The sequence below is a fragment of the Tupaia chinensis genome, unplaced genomic scaffold (assembly GCF_000334495.1).
Source record: "Tupaia chinensis unplaced genomic scaffold, TupChi_1.0 Scaffold000465_1, whole genome shotgun sequence".
Taxonomy (NCBI): domain Eukaryota; kingdom Metazoa; phylum Chordata; class Mammalia; order Scandentia; family Tupaiidae; genus Tupaia; species Tupaia belangeri.
Window position 1 is genome coordinate 385,661 of NW_006159974.1, and position 22,784 is coordinate 408,444.

Here is a 22,784-nt window from a genome sequence, read left to right on the forward strand (position 1 = left end):
CTTCCTGACTTAATCTGCACCTGGGGTTGGCTGGCTCCAGCATCTGGCTTGCCCTTGAGACCTGATGAGGTGCTCAGAACAGCTCAGCTGATCTCCAGGGGTGGCCAGTATGGCTTTAACCACTGGCCACATCGGCAGGAGAGTGTGGTGGTATAGGAAAGGACCTTCATAGTCACTGAGTACAGCGTCTTTGTTGTCTGGTGGAGAAACAGGGGTCCAGGGAGGGGAAGGCCTTGCTCCTGTTGGTTGCTCAGCCTCCAAAGAGACACGGTCTCAATGGCCCTGCAGAGCAGAACTAGATAGGGTTAGGGTTAAGATCTAGACGCCCCATCTGCCTGCCTGATGCCCACAGATTCCTCTCTCTCAACACACCCCATTTACCCTCCATGTTTCTCATTACAGTAAGTGGCTGTCCTATCCACTTGGTCACCCAAGCCAGAGACCCAGCGTCGTCCAAGACACTGCCCCCAATTGACATCCAGTCACAAATTCTGCCAATTTGGCCCTCTTCTTTCTGGAATCCTGCTCCAGGTTCACCTGCCTGCTATTCCCATTTCCACCACCACCCCCTGCTGGGAAGCCTGCCCTGACCAACCAGGCAGGCTCCAGGTACTTCTCAAGTTCCCTTCTATCAACCTACACCACTGTTTACCTGTCGGTCTCCTGAGCCAGCCTGGGAGCTTTCAGAGGGCCAGGATGGGGTCTCCATATCCCAGTCTTTATAGGATGATGCCCAGAGTGCATGCTGGGTGAGTGTTCAGTGAATGAAAGACAGTGTCTCTCTCCTATCTGAATAGCTCTGGTAACAGGGAGCTTACTCATCCTGGATGAACTGCTTGGTTTTCAGAGTTTTGATTATTATGAAACAACATTTTGGACTGAGCTGAGGTTCACTTTAGATGACTTCCCTGAAGGAGTCCTAGGTTTGTCTTCTGGAACCACCCACATTGGCTAGGGCTTTGCTCTTCTGAGTATGGTCCAAGGACCAGCAGCACTGGTTAGAAAGGCAAATTCTCAGGCCCCACCCCAGATCTACTGAATCAGAAACTCTTGGGGTAGAACCTAGCAATTTGTGGTCTCTGTTGGTTTGTTTCCTTGTTTTCTGTAGGGTTCTATGCTTACCAGAGACAGACAGGGACAGAGAGGGAAAGTGAGAAGTAACTCCCCAGGGTGCATAGCCACACTACAATCCCTTCTCCTCCACTCTCCTCTCAGGATTTCGGCCATGTATGCACATGTGCCCAGCAGGTTTTTCAAGCCATGAGATCCAGGACTCAAACTGCACAGTTGGTCAAGTGGGATCCAGAGCCGTTACCACCATGTCATCTGCTGGCCTGCAATCTGTATTTTAACAAGCATCCAGGTGATTCCAATGCCTAAGCACAATTTGATAACTACTGGGTTAGACCACTGCCTACCAATTGCTAGTTCAAAGATAGGCTGAATCAGAATTGCCATGGGGCAAGGGGAAGGGAGGAGAGCCAGCCCCATGGTTCAGTGGTTAAGCATGGTGCAGAGAAAACCAGACCCGGCATGGCTAACCAGGTCCAAGTTCCAGGATCCTCCTGACAGGATGGAAAATTGACAGAAAAAGGATTGCAGCATAACCAGGCCCCATTGCTTTCTCTTGCTCACACACATGCACACACTCACACACACTTATGCCCTTGTGCACACACACACATACACCCTCTAGCATTAAAAAAAGAAAAGAAGAAAAGGAAAGAAGTTACTTGGGGAACAATCTAACCCCCAGAGATTTTGATTCAGTAAGTCTGGGGTGGGCCCCCGACTGGACTGACATATAAAATATAGGACACCCAATTAAGTTTGAATTTCAGACAAACAAATAATTTTCAGTTGAAGTATGTTCCAAATATGAAATTCAAATTTAATTTAACTGGGCCTCCTGTATTTTTATTTGCCAAATCTGGCAACCCAAGCTAGAGATCTCTGCTTTTAACAAGCTCCTCAGCAGATTCAGCCAGGTTTGACCTAAATCCTCTCCAATCCTTCAAATATTTGAAGATAGGGATTCTGACCACCTGTATATTCTTATAATCTCCCCCTTCTAGGCATCCTTTTTGTTGATGTAGCCCAAGATAACACACATTTTTGGCAGCCACATCATGCTATTGATTCAAATTGAGTCTGTGATCACTGAAAATCCCTAAATCCTTCTTAAATATGCTGCTTCTAAACTATGTCTTCCCCATTCCAATTTTAGAAAGTTAGTCTGGGACCCAACGTGGCATTTCTCACTATCCTGCTTCACCTTCCTAGATTCCTTCCATCTTTCCCATCTGCTGAGTCCTTTTAGAATCTGACTCTATATTTCTGAGTCTTCCCAGGTCGTGCCCTTGATGCATCTGATCATGTTTCATTCCGTCGACAGTGAACATAGTGTATCAGATGTGAGTTAGGAAAGGGCCCTTTGGTCCTTCTCTAAATACCTGCCTTTCTATGGTATTGACCCATTCATCAGTTCCTTTTCTTTTTTTTAGCGGTTTTGTCTTAGTGCACGTGTGCTTGCCGGAGAGAGAGAGAAGGACAGAGACAGTGAGAGGGAAAGTGAGAGATCAACCCCCAGGGGGTATGGCCCACACCGCAATCCCTTTTCCATTCCTGGGATCTTGGAGGAGACACATATACATGCCTGGCGTAATTTTCAAGCCATGGGGTCTGGGACTTGAACCACAGTCGGCCATGTGGGAGTCCAGCAATGTAACCACTACGCCATCTGCTGGTCCCTTATCAGTTCCTCTTGATTACAGGTCAATCAGTCACACAGTACAGAATATCCGTACCCGCCAGCATAATGTCTCCTTCTCCTTAGGAAATCTCACAAGGATTTCATAACATATTCTGTCAGACGCCTTTCAGAGAGACGCTGTGCCTGCAGTAACCCCTAGTCAGCTAGCCCGGCAACCTTGACTTGGAAGGAAGTGCGTATAGTGTGCAGTGATCCATTCTTAGGGGCTCAGGCTCACCTCTAGGGGTTCAGGGCCAGCTTTTCAATGACCCGCCTCAGATTCCTGCCTGGTGCCGCTCCAACTCACCAGGTGAAATGGGTAGAGGCCACTATCTGTCCCAGGAAAATGTATTGTACACCTGTCCCCTCCTGTCTTCATACAGCTCTCCTTTCCTTCTCAATCACTTCTGCGATTACCCTCAGCCACCTAGCAATGTTGCCCGGGCACTCTCCTAGTGCTGAGATAGAATTGGGGGTTGGAGATCTAAGTGCATTCAGAAGTCCAGGCTGAGCTCCAGCCTGGGGAGCCTCGCCCAGGGCAGAGAGAACGTGCAGGATAGCTGTGCTCGGGGGCTCCAAGGGCTCTGGCTGGAGACCTAGCACCTCCTCCACACCCTCGGAGCACCCCCTACCCCTAGCTTGCCTGTTCTGGGGTAAGTTCTGAGGAGCCAGAATGAAAGGAGAGGATGGTCCCCTTCCCTCAAAGGGCTCAAGGTCTAGAAGGAGTCAGATACAAACCAGAAACTGAAGCTCAGCTACATGTGTGAACAAAAGCTGCAGGAACACAAGGAGGGAGTGACTCATCCTTTCCAGAAGAGGGGAAGACTTCCCAGGGGAGGTAGCTTCAGGGCAAGGCCATGAGGATGCGTTAACTCTCCTTAGGTGAAGAAGGGAAGCAGAATTCCAGCCAAGAAGAGCTACATGGACCAAGGCACAAAGGAGGGAGTGAGAGGGAGTGTTGGGGAATGGCCAAGGCTGAGGGGCTGGGGCGAGGCCAGGGATGGAGCTGCAAAGTGGCAGGATGTGAAGGGGCCCTGAGGACCGTATGAGGACTAGGCCAGGTCTTCCTCTACCCTGCCTGCTCCTGTGATTGTCTTTGAAGTGTTCCACCACGTGCACCGAGCCCCACGTGTGCTAGGCACGCGGCTGGCCACTAGGAGTCGGAAGCTAACTGCCCTCAGCCCAGGGGAAGCCAGGCCCAGGTACCCGCAGACTATAGCGTGTGGTAAGTGCTGTGGAAGGGTAGGACCAGCCAGAGGGGAGAGGGAAGGCAAGGAAGGTGAGGATGCCCAACAAGCCCTCTTGGAAGGCAACTAGGAGTCAGGAGAAGAGCATCCCAGGGAGAGGGAGGAGCAAGTGGAAAGGTCTGGAGGCCAGAGAAGCAGAGAATGTGTGTGGTGAGGAGGGATGAGGCGGAGCCAGAGCGGGGGCCTTGTGAGGACTTTAAGCCAAGGTGACAGGAAGTCACTGGAGGCTGGTACCAGGGCATGACAAGATGCAGAGGGAAGGAGACGGCATGGGAGAGGTGGAAATGAATGTGAAGGATGTTGAGAAAGTACGAGGGGCCAACTCGATAACGGGGAGCCACAGTGGGCCAGGCTGACAGGGGCCTCCAAGCTCCACATACGTCCCTGCCGCAGGTGACTGACAGATGGAGGAGTCACCCACGAGCCTGTTACCATGGCTAAGGTGAGTGGGTGATGCTCTGGAGTATCTGGTGGAGCCAGGGCTTAATGCTGGTCTGGACACAAGGCTGGCAGCCTGCAGGGGTTGGGTGGGGAGAGAGAGGTTGGAAGAACCGCTTTGGTCTGTAAGCCCCAGGAACCCCCGCTCCTGACCAGTCTGGACAATATCCCAGGCACAGGTGGGGATCAGAGGCTGAGACGAACAGTAACATCCTTGGGGTCAAACAGCAACGGGGTGAAACTGGAGGAGTCTGACCTAAAACCCAGGGACTTGGGACTCAGGGGAAAGGACATAGGAGAGAAGCTTATGTCCTTACCATCTCTGTCACCTCCTATCACTCTGTCCCCTGGGAGGGGGGGGCAGCCCACCTCTTGTACCTCATTCTGCATCTGTGCCTCTTAGTCTTCCTCTCTCTTCTCTGCCTTCCAGACTCCATGGCTCTGAACACTCTCCACCCCACCACTCTGAGCCAGAAAGGGGAAGACGTGTTGAGGAGGGGAATATGGCAGGAAAAGTCCAGTCCAGGATGTCCAGATGCACCCGATCCCTTCTCTTCCCACCTCCCTCCACCCTACCCTCCCGCCCATCCCACTCCCTAGGAATAAGGCCTCCCTGTTGCTTAGCAACTAGCTGAGCCTTGGAGAAAGAAAATGGAAATAACTCAGGAGGTGCCTCCCCTCTGTTAAGATAGAAGTCCTTGGTGTGTTTGTGTGTGCCTGCTCTACTTTGGGCCTACTGTGAAGCCAATGCCTCTTACCTCCAAACCGTGCTGACTCTGAGCTGCAGGAGGATGTGGCTGCCTGGGAAGCTAATGTCAATGTCACATTTAGTCATATCATCAGAAGCAGTGTTTCCAGAACAAAGGAGGGGACTGTCCTGTGGGTCTTAAGCTGGTAAGGGCCCCTCCCCCCCAAGCCTGGAATTGGCTTTGGAGGTTAGCCAGATCAATGTGGAAACTGAAAACTCCACCTAGGGAGGGAGTGGAGTTGAGCTTAGACAAGGCTCCACCTTCCCATCTCCACAGGGTTTCTCTGGGAGCCCAGTGGGAGGTGGAAGCATGTGTAGTCCGTGGCCACACTGGACAGACCCAGGACAAAGGGCAAAGGGCCTAGTGTGTGTGTGTGTGTGCACGCAAGTCTGTGTGTGTTCGTGGGTCTTAAGCTGGTAAGGGCCCCTCCCCCCCAAGCCTGGAATTGGCTTTGGAGGTTAGCCAGATCAATGTGGAAACTGAAAACTCCACCTAGGGAGGGAGTGGAGTTGAGCTTAGACAAGGCTCCACCTTCCCATCTCCACAGGGTTTCTCTGGGAGCCCAGTGGGAGGTGGAAGCATGTGTAGTCCGTGGCCACACTGGACAGACCCAGGACAAAGGGCAAAGGGCCTAGTGTGTGTGTGTGTGTGCACGCAAGTCTGTGTGTGTTCGGTTTAAACTGAGCCTGAAGGGAAAACGAGAAAACTAAGATTTTCAGAGACTGCCTTGGTTGACTAGGGAGTTAATGAGGTGCTCTAGCAGGAGCAGGGCTGTCCCAGCCCAGGCGAAGCAGACAGGGTGTCCTAGGTAGTTGCTGTGTCCCTGAAGATGACACCATTCCAAGCCCACAACCCTTAGAGGCCACTTAGTGTGACCTGCATCCACGCACTTTACAAACGGGAAAAGCCCAGAGTCCACCCCTCATGCTCTGAGGTGTGATCCAAAGGCGCAAACTTGCGTCTGCCCCCTCCATCTGCCCCCTCCGCTGCATCAGAGGAAGCGGATTAGAGCCTTGAGTGGGCCTTTAAATCTCCAGGATTAACTCGCACAGAGAGAGCTTAGCAGGTGGCAGCCAAGAACTAACCATCCCACCTCGTGTCTGTGTCTGTCCGCAGGGCCAGCGGCAGAGGTCACCAGCTCCGGGGCCAGCCACCATGTCCTCCACCGTGAACAATGGGGCGGCCAGCCTGCCGTCCCCGCCCGACGCCGCCAATGGCTTCCCGCAGCCCGGCGCCTCGTCCGGGGCCTGGCCCCGGACAGAGGAGGAGCTGCGCGCCGCAGAGCCAGGCCTAGTGAAGCGCGCACACCGCGAGATTCTGGACCATGAGCGCAAGCGGCGCGTGGAGCTCAAGTGCATGGAGCTGCAGGAGATGATGGAGGAGCAGGGGTGAGTCGCCGCGGGGCGTGGCAAGGGGCGTGCCCGGAGCGGGTGGGGCTGGAATGGAGGGCGGAGCCTAACAAGCCTGCGGACCCAGGAGCCTAGTCCAGGGAGAGGCCAGAGTCTGGACCAGCAGGGTGGAACTACTGCACCAGCCTACCATCCGTTAGTTTATTCACCCAATAAGCTGTCTTTGAACATCTGCCCTACGCCCAACTCCAAACTGGGCTCCAATCCACACAAGCCAAGAAGGCAGTCCCTGCCCTTCGGAAACATTCAGTCCAACAAGGGAGAGAGGCATGAAAGCATCAAGGATAATTCAAGGCTTCAGTTTCCCCATCTATAAAATGGGCGTATCGAGCTGGCAAGCTGGAACAACTGGGCAGGAAAGCATAACAGGCCCTCACTTTGTGGGCGGGCTGCCTGTGGTGGCGGCGGAGGAGGCCCCCCTGCCAGTAACCCATAAACTGGGGTTCACCCGATCCAGTTCTGACCCAGGCACTGTGCTGGACAATGCTGGGCCCAGAGCTGACTGGAGTCTCTTCCTGTCCTCAGAGACCACCCACACCACCATCCCAGAACAGAAACAAGCATGTTAATAACCCACTCTGCAGAAAATCAGAATCATGATTACAGGACAGGGCAGGAGAGGGCCGAGTGCTACCGGGGCTCTGAGGAGAGATTCTGTGAGGAGGGAAGGCCACCAGGGGAGCAGACATTGGAATGGACCCTGGAGGATGTGTAGGAGTTTGTCAGACTGAAAAGGAGGGGGTGAGACCAATCTCCAACCACTGAGTACATCCCTCAGTAAGGGGTTAGATACCCGCCTCCCCTAGTCTAGTAGCATGAAAACAGCCCTCACACTTGCAGCTGGAGGCAAGAAACAGGGCAAAGCTGTGACTGCTCGTGCAGCTCCAAGGGAAGGCGGGTGACCTAAGGCTCCCTTTTGCATCTGCCTGAGTGTTTTGAAACCAGTGGGCTGGCTGCAGAGGGAGGCAGAGTGGGAGCAGGGCCGTGTGTCAGACTTGCATTGTCAGTGAGCTGAGAAATCAGAGCCCCTGGATTGGAGCCTGGAGCCAGGTGGGGCCAGTCACAGTCCACGTGCAGCAGTCCCTCCAAGCCACACCTTTGTGCCCAAGAGGTGGCCACATCTCCACAAAGCTCAGGAAGACACCAGCGATCAGACAGAGACAGCCGCTTGCTGAAGGTCATCCGGAAGCCGGCCAAGGCTGAGCCTGGACCCAGAGTCCTGGCTGCTGCCCGGCAGGGCTGTTTGTAGGAGGAAGAGACACAGAGGCCTGGTGCTCACTATGAGCTGGGGACCAGGTAGGGGTGAGAGGCTCCTGCAGAAAGAGATGGATGGCTGAGAGGAGGCTGCAGACAGACAGAAAGAAGCCTCCAGCTGGCAGCGAAAACACATTTGATGAGCTGAGGGCCATGGGACAAGGAAATGAGATCCCAAGGGGGCAGGGCAGGGTAGTGGGTGGGGAGTGGCAAGAACTACCACCTTAATTAAATCTGAAAATCCTGCTGAGTTGGGACACTTAAGCAGTGAGAGGAGTGTGGGCAGGAGGGTGTGACAGGGACAAAGGCCAGCCTTCTGTACTCTACTGCCTCCTCCCCTGACAGAGCCTCACTGCCTTCCTAAGCCCCTCTCTTCTCTCTGAGCCCCCCTCTTCATTCCACTTTCCCATCCCCAAAGGCCTCCCCCTCACAGAACCCATCCTTTCATTGAACCCCTATGGGCCCTCCCTCGCCGAGTCCCTCCCCCTTCCAAACAGAGGAGATGGCACTCAGCCATGTCCTTGGTGTTAGACCCAGCATCAAGAACCCCTGCCTTCTGGGCAGCACAGCTGGATCTCCGGATGTTCATCTAGGACCCCTTTTCCCACCCAAGCCCTCCTCCCCACCCAACCCTCATTTCCTCCAGGCGGTCCTTAGACTGTAGTCTCCCCCAGAAACTGGCTCTTTCGTTACCACCCCTGCCCCTCCCCCCTCCCTTAGCAGCAGTCTGGCCAGGGGAGGCACAGCCACTCAAAACCAGTGCTCCAGGCTTCCAGCCCCAGCCCAGCCAGGGGCAGACCACAGTCTACTTACCTGTGAAATGGGGATGTTTGTCTTCTGGAGTCGTTCTGAGGTCCTGTGAATGGAGGAGGCCCAAACAGGACCACCCAGCTCCCAACCAGCCCCCACAAAGTGGGGCCACCCTTGCTCTTTAATAAAACCCAGTCATTAATATCCATTTCTAAAAATGCCGCCTCATTCATGTTTATTTACCAGATTTTCCGGTATTTGACAAATATTCCCTCCAGTCTCAGGAACACACACCCTTTGGCCCCATTAAAAAGCAATCCCTTTCCTTAATATTGATGGATGGCTGGTAATTCGCTGGTGATTGATGCCGCACTTGGAGTCACCTTCCCAGGCAGCCTCTGCACACAGCCTGCAGTCACCACAGAGGTGGGGACAGAGCCCCCAGCCTTCTCGATGTAATACTTCCACCCCAGCCCTCAGCAGCCTCCTACCAACGCAGCCTGTCTTCCTGCCACACCCCTTCTTGTGAGGAGGTAGGTTAAGCCAGCAGCATGGCTCTGCCCCCAGCTAGGCTGGGAGCTTTGAGCCCTCCCCTGCCCTGTTCAGTTTGCTCATCTATAAAATGGGAATAAGGCTACCCGCTCCACCCCAGAGATAGGGTGAAGAAAGTGATTATCTAGGAGATTCTGGGTCTGGGCAGGGACAAATTTAAACATCTTCCACTCCAGGGACTTCTTAAAATGCAGTGCTCCCTCACTTCACCCCTACTCCAGAGAGTAACCCAGGAAGTCCTCAATGCCACTGTGAATTTGGCATGCCCTTCCCTCATGGCCCACAGAGTGGAATGAGGACCAAAGAGGTTGGGGCTGCACAGACATCATTGCCTGATATTCCTTCCCCTCCTCATCCACCCCTGCCCCCGACCCACAAGCCCTTGCCTTAGAGTCCGATGCATTGGCCTTGCTAGCCAGTTAGAGGCATCAGCTCAGGGTAGTCTAAGCCACATTGGGCTAGGGGTTTGGAAGAAAGGCCAGGCCAGGCCAGAACCCAGCCTTCCCCATGATGCGCTACCAGAGTCAGATGCTGGTTGGGTGTCAGGGGACAGCTGTTAAGTAGGGGGTGCTCCTCACCCAGTCTCCCTTCATATTCTATTGGTGCTCAGGTCTCAGCCACACTCCCTCATGGACGATTTCTGCCTACTTCTTCCCTTCCATCCTCAGGACCACTCTTTCGCTCTGACTTCACCTTCTCCTTCCTGAACCCCTACAGTAGGCTGTTCTAGCCTGTTCTGTTGCTCATAAGAGAAAATACCTGAGTCTGGGTGATTTATAAAAATAGAGGTTTATTGGGAACCAGCAGTTGGCGTAAAGGCTATGTTGCTGGACTCCCACGTAGTCGACCGCGGTTCGAGTCCCGGACCCAGTGGCTTAGAACTCACTCCGGGCGCGTGTGCGTGTGTGCCCGAGATCCCAAGAGAATGGAGGAGAAGGGATTGCAGTGTGACCATCCCCCCTGGGGGTGATTTCTCGCTTTCTGTCTCTATGTCTCTCTCTGTCTGTCTGGCGAGCACACGCGCCCTATAGCGAAAACCTCTCAAAAAAAAAAAAATAGAGGTTTATTTGACTCTATTTGGAGATCCAAGGGCCAAGGGCCACATCTAATGAGAATAGTGCCAAGTCCTGAGGTGTTGCATTATGAGGGCAAGCGCAGAGCATCTGTGTCCGTGAGTCTGTCTGTCCCATTCCTTCTCCTTATAAACCACAGGACTCAATCACAGGGCCCCCACCTGATGTCTAGTCACTTCCCAACCTTCCAACACCGTAATCAGATGGTGTTTTCACCCTCTTAATCCCATTGCAATGGCCCACCAAATTTTAACACATGAATTTGTTGGGGAGGATATTCAAACCATAGCAGTAGCCAGTGCTAGCTTCCTGCCCACAGATCCCTCTCCTCCAGCCATACAGCCACCACAGCCATTGTCCCAAAACTATAATCCAACCTCCAAACTCTCCGGTGCCTCTTCATCACCAGTTCATTCATTTATCAAAAACTTTGGGAAGCCGCAATATAGGCAGGCTCAGTGCCAGGTGCTGAGGACTCCACGGCAAACCAGACAGACAAGGCCCTTGCCCTCAGGGAGCTCCAGGCCTGCAGGATCCAGACAAGAAGACAGATAATTACCAGAGCGTGAACCACCTGCCAGGATCCAGAGGCACTAGTTGCTATGGAAATGCAACGCTGGCACGAACCTGGTCAGGGTATCCATCCTGCTGTAAACATCCAATGACTCAAATCTTTGTACTTAGCCATGATTATTTCCACAGGGTAAGCCTAGGAGTTAATTCAGGAGTCAAAGGATGTGTTCATTAAAAAAAAAAAAAAAAAAAGATTTTAGAAGAGAATTGCCAAATTTCTCTCCAGCAAATGTTTGCTGAAGGAGTGGGGAAAAGGGTGGAGAGGAGAATGGGAAAAAAGAGATGGGAGCCCTGAGAGGAAACAACATACCATCTTCATGGACAGGATGCATGGGAGCAGAAGTTGCTGGGCCTGCTCTAGGAACAGATAGTGGATGGGGAGACAAACTAAGACCCCTGTTTCTATTCTGCCACTACATCTTCTGTCTAGGTCAATGACCTGCAGCCCAGAGAGGACAAAGGAAAGGGTCTGAGTTCTCAAGATTCATTAATAGCCATCGCACGCCTGCTGTGTGGCAGGCACAGGACAATAGGCTGCATAAGTAAAGACCTTCAAGAGACAACATGGGCACAGGCTGGAGGGGGAGACAGCAGAGGACTAGGAGTCCAGGCAGAGTGTCAGGGTGAGGCAGTGAGAGCGGATGCTGACTGGCCCCAGGGTATGGGATTAGGGGTGAGGAGTAGATAATGCTCAGCTTTGGCCCCTAGCCTGACACTGGGCTCAGGGAGGGAGGAGGGATTGGAGAACTCAGTAGCTTCCATCCGAAGCCTTGACTTCATCCACCCTCCACCCCAAGCCAGAGGCAGAGAGAAGTGGTAATCTACCACTGAGATCCCAGGCAAGCCGGGGGGCAGCCTTGATCTGGCAGAGGTGGGACTGCTTTGAGGATCTCTGAAGGCTGTCGTTAAGATCAGATGTAAATGAGGCCAGGAGAGCACAAAAGGCCATGCATGTATTATACCAAAGCAGGGATTCTCACTTCTCCCTGAGGATTCCTCAGTATCTTGAGGGAATGCCTGTGGTCTGGCTGTGGGTGGAGGAGGACAAAGAGAAGGGGCTCGACCTCACCTGGTGTCTCTCTCCACCTCTAGGAGCAATTCTTCCTTTTGTCTATGTGTTTGTTTGTGTGGCTGGTTGGTTGTTTAGTTAGTTGCTTGGCTGGCTGGATTGGTGCAAAATGGCCAGGTCTTGAGCGTCCTCAGGGCTGAGGGCCTGGCTTTGTTCTTTGACCTCAGACAAGTTACTGAAGCTGGAGTGTGCACTTGTGATCCAGGGCCAGGGGCATGGGCTGGACTGTAGGTGGGGGGTCGAGGGGCAGTCAGGAGGGAACCCAAGCCAGGAGAGCAGCCCTCACCCTGCCTATGCCACTGCAGGTACTCAGAGGAGGAGATCCGGCAGAAGGTTGGGACATTCCGGCAGATGCTGATGGAGAAGGAGGGAGTGCTCACCAGGGAGGATCGACCTGGGGCCCACATGTGAGTGCCTGGGAAGGGGGTGCAGGCTCAAACAGCCGCTGTGTACCAGGGGGTTGGGGGCTGTTCAGGTGCTCCCTCAGGTCGCTGGGATTGGGAGGGAGGAGGGGAAGGAAAAGGAAGAGAGGTGGGCACTGACCCTATCCACTGGAAGCTCTGACCTAGCCCAAGGCACAAGGTGGGAGCATCTGGACATCACTGAGGGCCTCCCTTGCCCACTCCTGGGTCTATCTATGGCTTGGGTGTGTGTGTGTGTGTGTGTGTGTGTGTGTGTGTTTGTGTGTGCAAGTGGGGTGGGGGTAAGGGCAGCCCAGATCTCATTCAGGGACTCCCGGGCTGCAAATCAGGAAACTTCAGAGATGTTCTGACCCAATCGTTACCACTATCGGAGTGGGCCCCAGGTAAGCCCCCGTAAGCCATCTGTAAAACAGACTCCAGAGTAAGCTTGTGCTCTGGGAAAGAAGAACCCACCCAAGAAATACCACTGTTGTCATGGCCAGTGGCTTGGCAGAGAGAGAGTGTGGGCTCAGCTGAGATTTCATCTCTGCAGCCTGTCGGGACAGGAGAAGCCCAGTGTACTATGGCACCTGGATGGGTTTGGGATCAAACAGGGATATGATAAGGGGTAAATGTCTGAGAGCAGAGGAAAACTGTGAAGTACTCAAAACCATACAAAAATAAAAAAAAAAAACAGAGCCTGCTGCCCACAGTGTCCACCCACCCAAGAAATCCCACTGTTGTCATGGCCAGTGGCTTGGCAGAGAGAGAGTGTGGGCTCAGCTGAGATTTCATCTCTGCAGCCTGTCGGGACAGGAGAAGCCCAGTGTACTATGGCACCTGGATGGGTTTGGGATCAAACAGGGATATGATAAGGGGTAAATGTCTGAGAGCAGAGGAAAACTGTGAAGTACTCAAAACCATACAAAAATAAAAAAAAAAAACAGAGCCTGCTGCCCACAGTGTCCAGCCCCATGCCTGGCAGGGAAGGCAGTGTGTGTTTGGGAAGCATCGTGGAACCCACTCGGATGGACCTTCCCCTTGCTAGTCCTCAGTTTCCCCATCCAGCACCAACATCCATGCTCCTCTGCTGGGGGGGAAATGGAGGCTGGGTGAGAGACCCGGTCATTTCCTCAGGAGTTGGACTAGTTTGGGGACAGGCATCTTGCTGAGACCCTAATGCCTTTTACCCCCTTGACTCACACAAAATGAAGGCAGCTTCTTGTGAATGGTGGTCTTGCCGCAATCATAGGAATAGAAAAACCCTGACGGAGAATGAGAAGCCCTTTTGGCAAACCTTCTGGATTGCTGGGAACATCAGGGGTGGAGTCTTTCCTCCTTACCTGGCTTTAACCTCATCTCTCTGGGCAGAGTAGGGGCGAGAGCTAAAACAGCCACAGCTTGTGGGTGATCTTGGGAGCCAGGCTCAGCCAGCCTGATCTTGCCTCTTCTCTGAACCTCTGCAGCCTCCCAGACCTTAGCTGCTCCTGCATCATTCCCCTCACTGAGGCCCCAGCCAGACCCAACAAGGGCAGGCCCAGCCTTCCTCCTCCTTCTCAAGCCCCCCGACTACCAAATTCTTCCCACCCCTGCCTACACTATCCACAGGCAAACAGGAGGCCTGGCTTGCTTCTTCTTCTTCTTTTTAATTTTTCTTTTATATTTTTTTAAAATTAACTCACTAGAGGGTACATGCATTTGCTGGAAAGAGACAGAAAGACTAAGGGGGGAAGTGAGTAAGCAACCCCAGGGAGATGGCCATACCATAATCCGTTCTCCTCCACTCTCCTCTTGGAATTTTGGGCATGCATCCACACATGCCCAGTTTATTTCTCAAGCCGCTGGGTCCAGGGCTTGAACCACTCAGTCAGCCATGTGGGATCCAACCACATCAACCACCACACCACTACCTGGCTCAAGGCCTGTGTGCCCTCGTATTTCTAACCTGTGCCCCCTCACATAGCCTTGGAGCTTCTCTGGAAAATACCCACCCTTCCCACTTCCATGCAGTGTGAGTGAAGGCAGAACTTCTCTGGATTCTCATTTTTCAACTATCCCTGGGCCCCTTTAGTGATGGCCACCCCCTACAGCTCATGCCTGCAGTTCTTCCCTTTCCTGTCTCATTCCTCCTAACGTAATTTCTGTCCTAAAAAAAGATGTCCTTCCGTCAACTCTGCATTCTCCTGCAACAACCATCCCACATTTTCTTTCCTTTCTCTACCAAGCTCCTGTAAAGAGAGTATGACACACATGGTCTCCAGTTCCTTAAGCCACGGAGATCTGGCTTCTGCCTCTGTGACTACTACAGCCTGTTGGTGGCCAGAACACAGTCACCCAAGTCTTGCTTACCCCAGCCCATGGCTTCTCTGCAGGCCTGGGCCTTCTCTGGCATGTGCCACCATCATGCGTCCCCTTTTGGGAGCCTGCTTTGCTTCCTGGCTTCCAGGATGTGATCCTCTGAGTTTCTTCCTGGCCTCTGACAACTTCTGCTGTCTCCCCTTCTCCTGCCCATTTCCCAGAGGTTGGTTCTCTCCCAAGGTTCTATCAGATCCTCAGGTCTCTCTCCCACCCTTGTCTCTGGCAGATCACACCCATCTAGACACAGCTGGAATTCTGTCCCATTAGTGGACGGCTCCCAAGTCTTCTCCATTAGTCCTGATCTTCTCTTTACATGAATGAATGAATGATGAATGTAAGAGTCAGGACCCACAGGTAAATATATCATGGAGAGGCTGCAGTATTTTCATCAGCAGCAGAATTATCCTGAAGCATCTGTGCTGCATACCTAACTCTGGGCTAGGTGGGAGAGACAAGAGAGGAGGAGGTGTTCTGGGGGCTCCCCACTCTCTGGGTGGAAACACAGCTTCCAATTTGAAACTAGGAATTACTGGAAACTCCTGACAAGAAGAAATGGCATAGGCTTTCCAGTTATTTAGTCCTCAGGCCCTGTGAATGTTAATGTTTAGTGGGGGAAGAAATGGGGACAGAGAGGGTGATCAATCAGGAAGGCTTCCTTGGTGAGGCAGTGCCTGAAAAACTCAATGATCAGAGAAAAATTGATCAGATGTTCTGGAGACAGGAGATGGGACAGACTTAGAGTCCTGGGATACCACTAGAATCCCATTCCGTAAGGACAAGACTTTTCATCAGTTTTGTTGCTATACCCTTGATTCTTAGAAATTGAACTTGCCCAATTTTTCCCTAAGGCCTCAGTTTCTGTTTTTCAGTAAAGGGATTAGACTAGAAATCTTCTTTTGGCTCTCATCCAAAACGGTATGAATGAGCAGGGAGCTAAAAAAACTGGTGGCCACCTGGGTTCCTACAAGGAGGGTGGGGCTGTCCGTGATGCTGAACTCAAGGCTGCCTTGGCCTGAGGCAGAGAGGCGAGGGGTAGCGGTGAGGAAGGTCTAGTGACAGATTGGTCGTGAGTGTTCCTGAGAAGCTGGCATCTGTCACCTCACTTACTTCTTAGCTATGGGGTAGCTGAGGGAGACTGTGGGCTCATATTGGGGCACTCCATCTGCATGACCCTCTAAGTTCAAGGTTAACCCTCTGAGCTCTGGATCCCAGCTCCACTACGTCCCAGCTGTGCAACTTGGGCAGTCTCTTGATTTCTCTGGGCCTGTTTCTTTATCTATATAATGTAGATATTAGTACCTACCTCATGGGGTTGTTGAGAAAATTAAATGAGACCGTGGTGGTAAGTGTGAGCAGCAATGCCTGACACTCAGCAATACACATGGCATTGCTACTAGACCACCATCACCACCCTTGTGGGTGCCTGGCAATAGCAAAGACCCTCCCAACCTTGATTTATACCCTTCTGGTGGACGGTCTCCATCCTCTCTGCCAATGCAGGATTCGCTCAGGAGTCTATGACACCCAGCAGTGCTCATGCCTTTGCCTTTTGACCCTGATACCACCCCCAACAATAGAATGTTTTTGTTTTTTTTAATTTGCCAGAGGGTGTATGTGCTTGCTGGAAAAAGAAGAGAGAGAAAGCACCCCCCTGGGGCATGGTCACAGTCATGCTGCAATCCTTTCTCCATCTCTCTCGCCTTTGGGGATTTGGGGCACACATGCTCATGTACCTGTGTATTGCTCAAGCCTCCAGGGCTGGAATTTGAACCATGGTCAGCCATATGGGATCCAGCTGCCTGGATCCATGTCACAGAGCTGGCCCATAAGCAACCTTCAGGAATAATTATTTTTGGGGTCGGCAGGTAGCGTGGTGGTTAAGAATGCTGGACTTCCACATGGTCAACCACAGTTTGAGTCCTGGACCTGGCGGCTTGCTTTCTCACATTCTCTCTATCTCTCTCTCTTATTTAGAATAAGTAAATAAATAAATAAAGTTAAGTAAAATAATTTTTAAAAACTTAAAAAGAATAATTATTTTCATAGTTATATAACAAAATATTTGGAGGAGGATTTATAAGCTACTTCTGCACACAATACAAAACAGTCTCTTTTTTTTCTCTCTGTTACTAATTTTATGTATAACACAACCTCTCTGTGCTGTATTTTTTTATTTTTTTGGAGAGGTTTTTGCTATAAGGCACATGCGCTCGCCAGACAGACAGAGAGAGACAGAAAGCGAGAAATCACCCCCTAGAGGGGATGGCCACGCTGCAATCCCTTCTCTTCCATTCTCCTCCTGGGATCTTGGGCACGCACATACACGCACCCGGCATGAGTTTTAAGCCACTGGGTCCAGAACTCGAACCACGGTCGACTACATGGGAGTCCAACGACATAGCCATTACACTAACTGCTGGTCCCTCTATGCTGAATTTTGAATGTATAGGATGGGAATATTGATAGTGTCCAGGTCATAGGCTGTTCTGAGCATTAAACAACGATATGAGACAAAGACATGTGAAGTGCTCAGAACAGTACCTGGCACCTGGGATATGCACCATGGCATCTATGTGCCCTGCTGAGGAGCTACACGAGAGGCTCCAGGCCTGACTCCTCCCTGTTGCTACCACTACTACCCCTGTTCAAGGCCTCTAGGAGCCCGAAAGAGTGAATGAGCAGAAAGGGCAGGCCTTTGCCTGGAATCCCCCCCTCCCTCCACTACCTGGACTCACTCATCTGTCAATTGGCCATTGTGCTCCTGGCTAACGGGAAACAGAACCAGTTAATTAGTGAAACTGCTGGCCTGAAGAAACGCATGTCCAGCATCTTTCCCCAGGTCAGAGCCCTGTCCATGGCAGACAGTCCAGCATGTGACCTCTGCACTGAGGTGTTCCACCTCAAGATGTTCTTTGTCCGTTTGCAGCAGGCTCTGTCTGGGCCTGTTGGTTAGGTCTGTGGGACTGTTGGTTTTCACAGTGGGATGACAGCTCCCCTGCCGACTCCCCAAACACAATGAGAAGTAAACTAGCAAATAAACATGAGTTTGAGAACATGAGACATTAGACAAACCTAGAACTCAGGACACACACCCACAACTGTATGTCTACAATAAGAGGAAGGGTCGGGGGTAGGGGAGATGGGATGATTGAGCTAAGACTTAACTAGCTATCACCCGAGGCGGGAAAGGTCAGCCAGGAAATCAAAGGTGTCCTGTTTGAACATGAATTCTCAAGTTAACTGCATAGGTAAATTTATATATTTATATGCCCTTTTTTTTTTTTTTTTGAGAGAGAGAGAGAGAGATTTTTGCTATAAGGCACATGCACTTGCTGGAGAGACAGAGAAAGACAGAGAGACAGAAGGCAAGAAATCACTCTTCGGGGGGGATGGCCACACTACAACCCCTTTTCCATTCTCCTCTCAGGACTTTGGGGACGCATGCACATGCACTTGGTGTGAGTTTCAAGTCGCTAGATCCAGGACTCAAACCACAGTCAGCCACATGGGAGTCCAGGGCCTCAACTACTATGCCACCTACTGGTCCCATGAATTTATATTCTTTTCTCAAAGCTTTAACACATCAGGGGAGGTGTTCCTTCCCTCTCTTGGCCTTAGTTTTTCCATCTGTAAAATGCAGGTGGGGAGGGGGCAATTTCTCTAAATCGGGAAATGGCTATAAGTGAGCCTGTGACCTGCGAGAGCTATTTAAACTTGAGAGAACATTACTCTTGGTGACATTAGCCCCCAAGAGAAGCAGGATAGGAGGACCCTGGTTCCTAGCCCTGGGACTGGGAGATCCCGCAACACAGATGTAGTCGGTCCCAGCAGCATAAAGCCAGCAAGAGGCCTCACTTCAGACCATTTTTATTTTTTATGTTATTTTTTATTTGAGAGAGAGTTTTGTGATAGGATGCGTGCGCTCACCAGAGGCAGAGAGAAAGCGAGAACTCATTCCCCAGGGGGATGGCCATGCAGACAGCAAGAAATCATTCCCCAGGCCAATGGTCACACTGTAATCCCCTCTTCCTCCATTCTCCTCTCAGGATTTTGGGCATGCCCGCACACATGCCCGGCCACCGGGTCTGTGACTTGAACCGTAGTTGACTGCTTGTGAGTCCAGCAATATAACCATTATGCCATCTGCTGATCCCTCAGCTTATTTTTATTCCTGGAACTCTCAGGACAAGTCTCATTGGAAAGTTCTGAGATCGGGGCCAACAGATAGCATAATGTTACGTCGCTGGACTGCCCTGTAGTTGACTGCCATTCGAGTCCCAGACCCGGTGGCTTAAAACTCATGCCGGACACGTGTGTGTACAAGTCCAAGATCCTGAGAGGAAAGTGGAAGAGAAGGGACTTCCATGTGGCCATTCCCCCTGGGGGGTGATTTCTTGCTTTCTCTGTCTCTCCAGCAAGCACACGCACCCTAGAGCAAAACAAAAACAAAAACAAAAAAACCCAGAAAGTTCTAAGAACTTTGCCTCTCCTTGAACCTCCTATGTCTCTCCTTGAGCCTGCTATGTGTACCCAGTGCCTATCTTTCAATGTTCTCAGCAAACAAGATCCCATATAAATCACCCAGCAGGGACTATAGAATTAGAGCCCCTCTCTGAGGGAAGATAGGGGATGAAGGTGGAGGAGCTGAAGGGGGTTGAGAGTTCCTTGGGACAGAGGAAAAAGGAATGATGTCCCTGAGGGTAGGTAGGAGGGGAAGGAGAGGTAGGAAGGGAGAGCCTCCTAAGGACCTGACTTAGTGGCTAACCTGACTGGGAAGTATAAACGCAAGATAAGATCCCCAGAAGGTGATGCCCAACCTGAGTGCTTTTATTTTGTAAATAACCTTCATTTTCCTGTCCGCATCAAGTGAAGCTCCCTCCTCCCACAAGCTCACCCATGCAATATTTGAGTGCCCTTATGTTTTGTTAAAGAGTGTGTTTTATGTGTCAGGCATCAGTGTAGCTGGAGAGCTGTGTGGGGGTGATGGGCCCCAGGAGGACAGGGGCCTAGACAGGCTGAGGGAATTGGAGATTTCATGAACATGGACAGGGGTAGGAGGCCTCTGGCTTCAGGCAGAGGAGTGTGGGGAAGAACAGAGAGGTTCAAAGGAAGGGCTGTAGGAGTGTTTCCCTCTGTGGGGGCAGAGAGATGACAAAAACCTCTCCTCTGTCACCCTGGAAAAACCTCCCTACTCCCTGTGTGACTTCAAGGCTGTCAGAACCAGACTGGTGTTTGGGAATTGAGTGACAGCTTTGAGACTGGCCTCAAGGCTAGTTAACCCTGTCATATTTGGGTTTATATACATATGTATATATGTGTATATATATATATATATATACTTTTTTTGGGAGGGGAGAGGTTTTTTGCTGTAGGGAACGTGTGCTCACCACAAAGACAGAGAGAATGAGACAGAAAGCAAGAAATCACCCCCCAGAGGAGATGGCCATGCTGCAATCCCTTCTCCTCCATTCTCCTCTCGGGATCTTGGGCACACACGCACACGCGCCCAGCGTGAGTTTAAGTCATTAGATCTGGGACTCGAACTGTGGTCAGCTACATGGGAGTCCAGCAACACAGCCATTATGCCAACTTCTGGTCACAGGTTATATATATTTTAATACAAAATGAGTCTTCAGAGTTGATTGGTGGGCTTCCTCTTGGAGCTCTGAAAGCCCTTCAGCCCTGCAGCTGTGGTCTGCCTCTCTCTGTGCTCTTTCTCAGGATCTCAGCGGCTGTCCCTCTGGAAGAGACTTTGGCATACAAGCACCCACAGCGGCCCCACTGCCCAAAATGGTCACTGCGTGTGGGACAGCAGTCTCAGCCAGGCTTCGTGTCAGGGCTCCACAGACAGAATTTTACTTAGTTCTCTCATTCCCCTCCAAGCTGGGATGTTTTTCCCCTCCATATTTAGATAAGGACCTCAAGGTCTGGTGTCGTGGTAATGCCTGGATTCAAACCTGGTAGTGTAAATCCAAAGCTCATGGGGTTTTCTTTAAAGAAGTTTTTGCTCTAGGGTGTGTGCACTCGCCAGAGAGGAAGAGAGACAGAGACCATGAGAGGGAAAGTGAGAAATCAGCCCTAGGGGGATAGCCACGCTGAAATCCCTTCTCCTCCATTCTCCTCCTGGGATCTTGGGCACGCATGCACATGCACCTGGCATGATTTTCTTTTCAAAGAATTATTTTATTTAACTTGATTTTTTTTTTAATTTGACCAGAGGACAGAGTGAGAGACAGAGAGGGAAAGTGAGAAAGGAAGCTGCCAGGTCCGAGTCTCGAACCACTGTAGGCCATGTGGGAGTCCAGTGCCCTTACCCACCACGCCACCTGCCAGCCCCAACACCTGGCATGATTTTCAAGCTACTGGGTTCAGGTCTCAAGCTGTGGTTGGCCATGTGGGAGTCCAACAACCTAACCACTATGCCATCTGTTGGCTCCTAAAGCTCATGTTCTTAATGCTTGCCATCCAAACCTTGGCCTCCTTTGCTCAGGACATGGAAGGGGTGAGCCCGGTGATGGCACCCAGGCCTGAGAGCTGGGAAGGGCACTGTCTGAGCCAGCACAGTTCAAAAATTCAAGTTAGAGCAAAGCCCATTCTCCTAGAGCCTGACCTCTGGAGGGTCACTTCTAGGCTTGTTCAATAAGAAAAGAAGCTGAGGAACCAGCAGGTGACATGGTGGTTAAGGCACTGGATTCCCACATGATCAATGGGGTTCGAGTCCCAGACCTGGCAGCTTGCTTTATCACTGTCTCCTTCTCTCTGTCTCTCTCTGGTAAGTGCACATGCCCTATAGCAAAACTCTTAAAATAGTAATAAATAAAATTAAATAACAAATTCTTTGTTAAAAAAATTAAAAGAAGCAGGGACCAGCAGGTGGCATGGTGATTAAGGCGCTGGACACTCCCACATGGCCGACCATGGTTCAAGTCCTGGACCTGTAGCTTGTTTTCTCACTTCCCCTCTTTCTCTCTCTCTCTCTGTGTCTCTCTCTGTCAAATTAAGAATAAATGAATGAATAAATAAGTAATTTTTAAAAATTAAAAGAAGCTAGACAACACCCATTATCTAAGCAAATTCTCCCAACAGCCCCCTTGAGGATAACATAGTTATCTTCTTAAATTGAAAACCAGACTCAGAGAGAGCCACAACAGGCCCAGCTCACACAGCCACTCAGGGGCAGCACAGATAAGGGCTCACCTGGGTCTTCGAAGTCCTGTTCTTGCCTAAGCCCAGTTGCCTTTTGAAGAAAAGAAATTCTGAGAAAGACTTCCAAGAGCAGACATCAGAGGCAGAGGACGGCTGGGGTCCCTGGGGGTGCTGGTCCCTGCCGAGTGACAGGGAGCTGAAGGGGGAGTGTCAGAGGCCTGCAGAGTGCTGAGGCCTACACCCTGGCCAGCCCGGTTGTGATTGATGAGGACTGGGTTGCCGAGATGAGCAGCGTGGCCTCCCGAGGCTGCAGAGGGGCGGGGGAGGAGGAGCTATGAATATTTTACAGACTGAGGTCTGGACTGGGGGAAGGGAGGCCCTCGGCAGGGACAGGGGGATCAGGGACTAGGACAGCTACTGGGGAGGGGCTCGGAGAATGGGGTTCAGTGAGTGACGGTGGGGCGGGTCAGGGAGGGTTTGGGAAACAAGACAGTGAGTGGAGGGGCACCGGGATCAACTGGGGGCTCAGTGTGGGAAAGGGGTTCAGTGGATGTGACAGGGGGATACAGAGGACTCAGTAAAGGCGAGGCGCTCGCTGCCAGGGAGACGACTTAGAAGGGACCAGGACTTAGAAAAGGACCGGGTGCGTTTTTCTCTTTCACAAAATATTGCTCTGTGAGTCTGAGGACCTAGAAGGGAAGCGCGCCGTTGGGTTACCTGCCAGGCCTTGCAGCGGTGGAGGCCTCAGATCCTGCGCTACCCTGGCACCCAACCCCCTCCCCAAGCCGGTTGCGGGCCACAGACCTCAGAGGCCAGGCCTGTCCCCGGCTCCTCGAGAAAGCCATCTGCCAAGGCAGGTGGTGAGCGTCCTTGTCGCCGGCAGCGTGGTGGAGACCCCGCGGCTGACCGAGGGCGTGGAGCCGGGCCTCGAGTACGCGCCCTTCGACGAGGACGAGGGCCCGGTGGACTGCGACTGCCCGGCCGCCTGCTACCGCGGGCACCGGGGGGACAGG

At 51.9% G+C, this 22,784-nt stretch overlaps 1 protein-coding gene across 1 annotated transcript in view; it reads left to right on the top strand.

The window, feature by feature from the left end:
• SRRM3 (serine/arginine repetitive matrix 3) overlaps positions 1-22,784 on the top strand; it is a 68,695-nt gene that overhangs the window by 16,962 nt on the left and 28,949 nt on the right. Inside the window, exons 2-4 of the mRNA XM_027774633.1 lie at positions 6,303-6,574; positions 12,172-12,273; positions 22,655-22,779. Coding sequence (XP_027630434.1) covers positions 6,342-6,574; positions 12,172-12,273; positions 22,655-22,779 — 460 coding nt within the window. The 5' untranslated portion in view covers positions 6,303-6,341. The remainder of the gene's footprint in view (positions 1-6,302; positions 6,575-12,171; positions 12,274-22,654; positions 22,780-22,784) is intronic.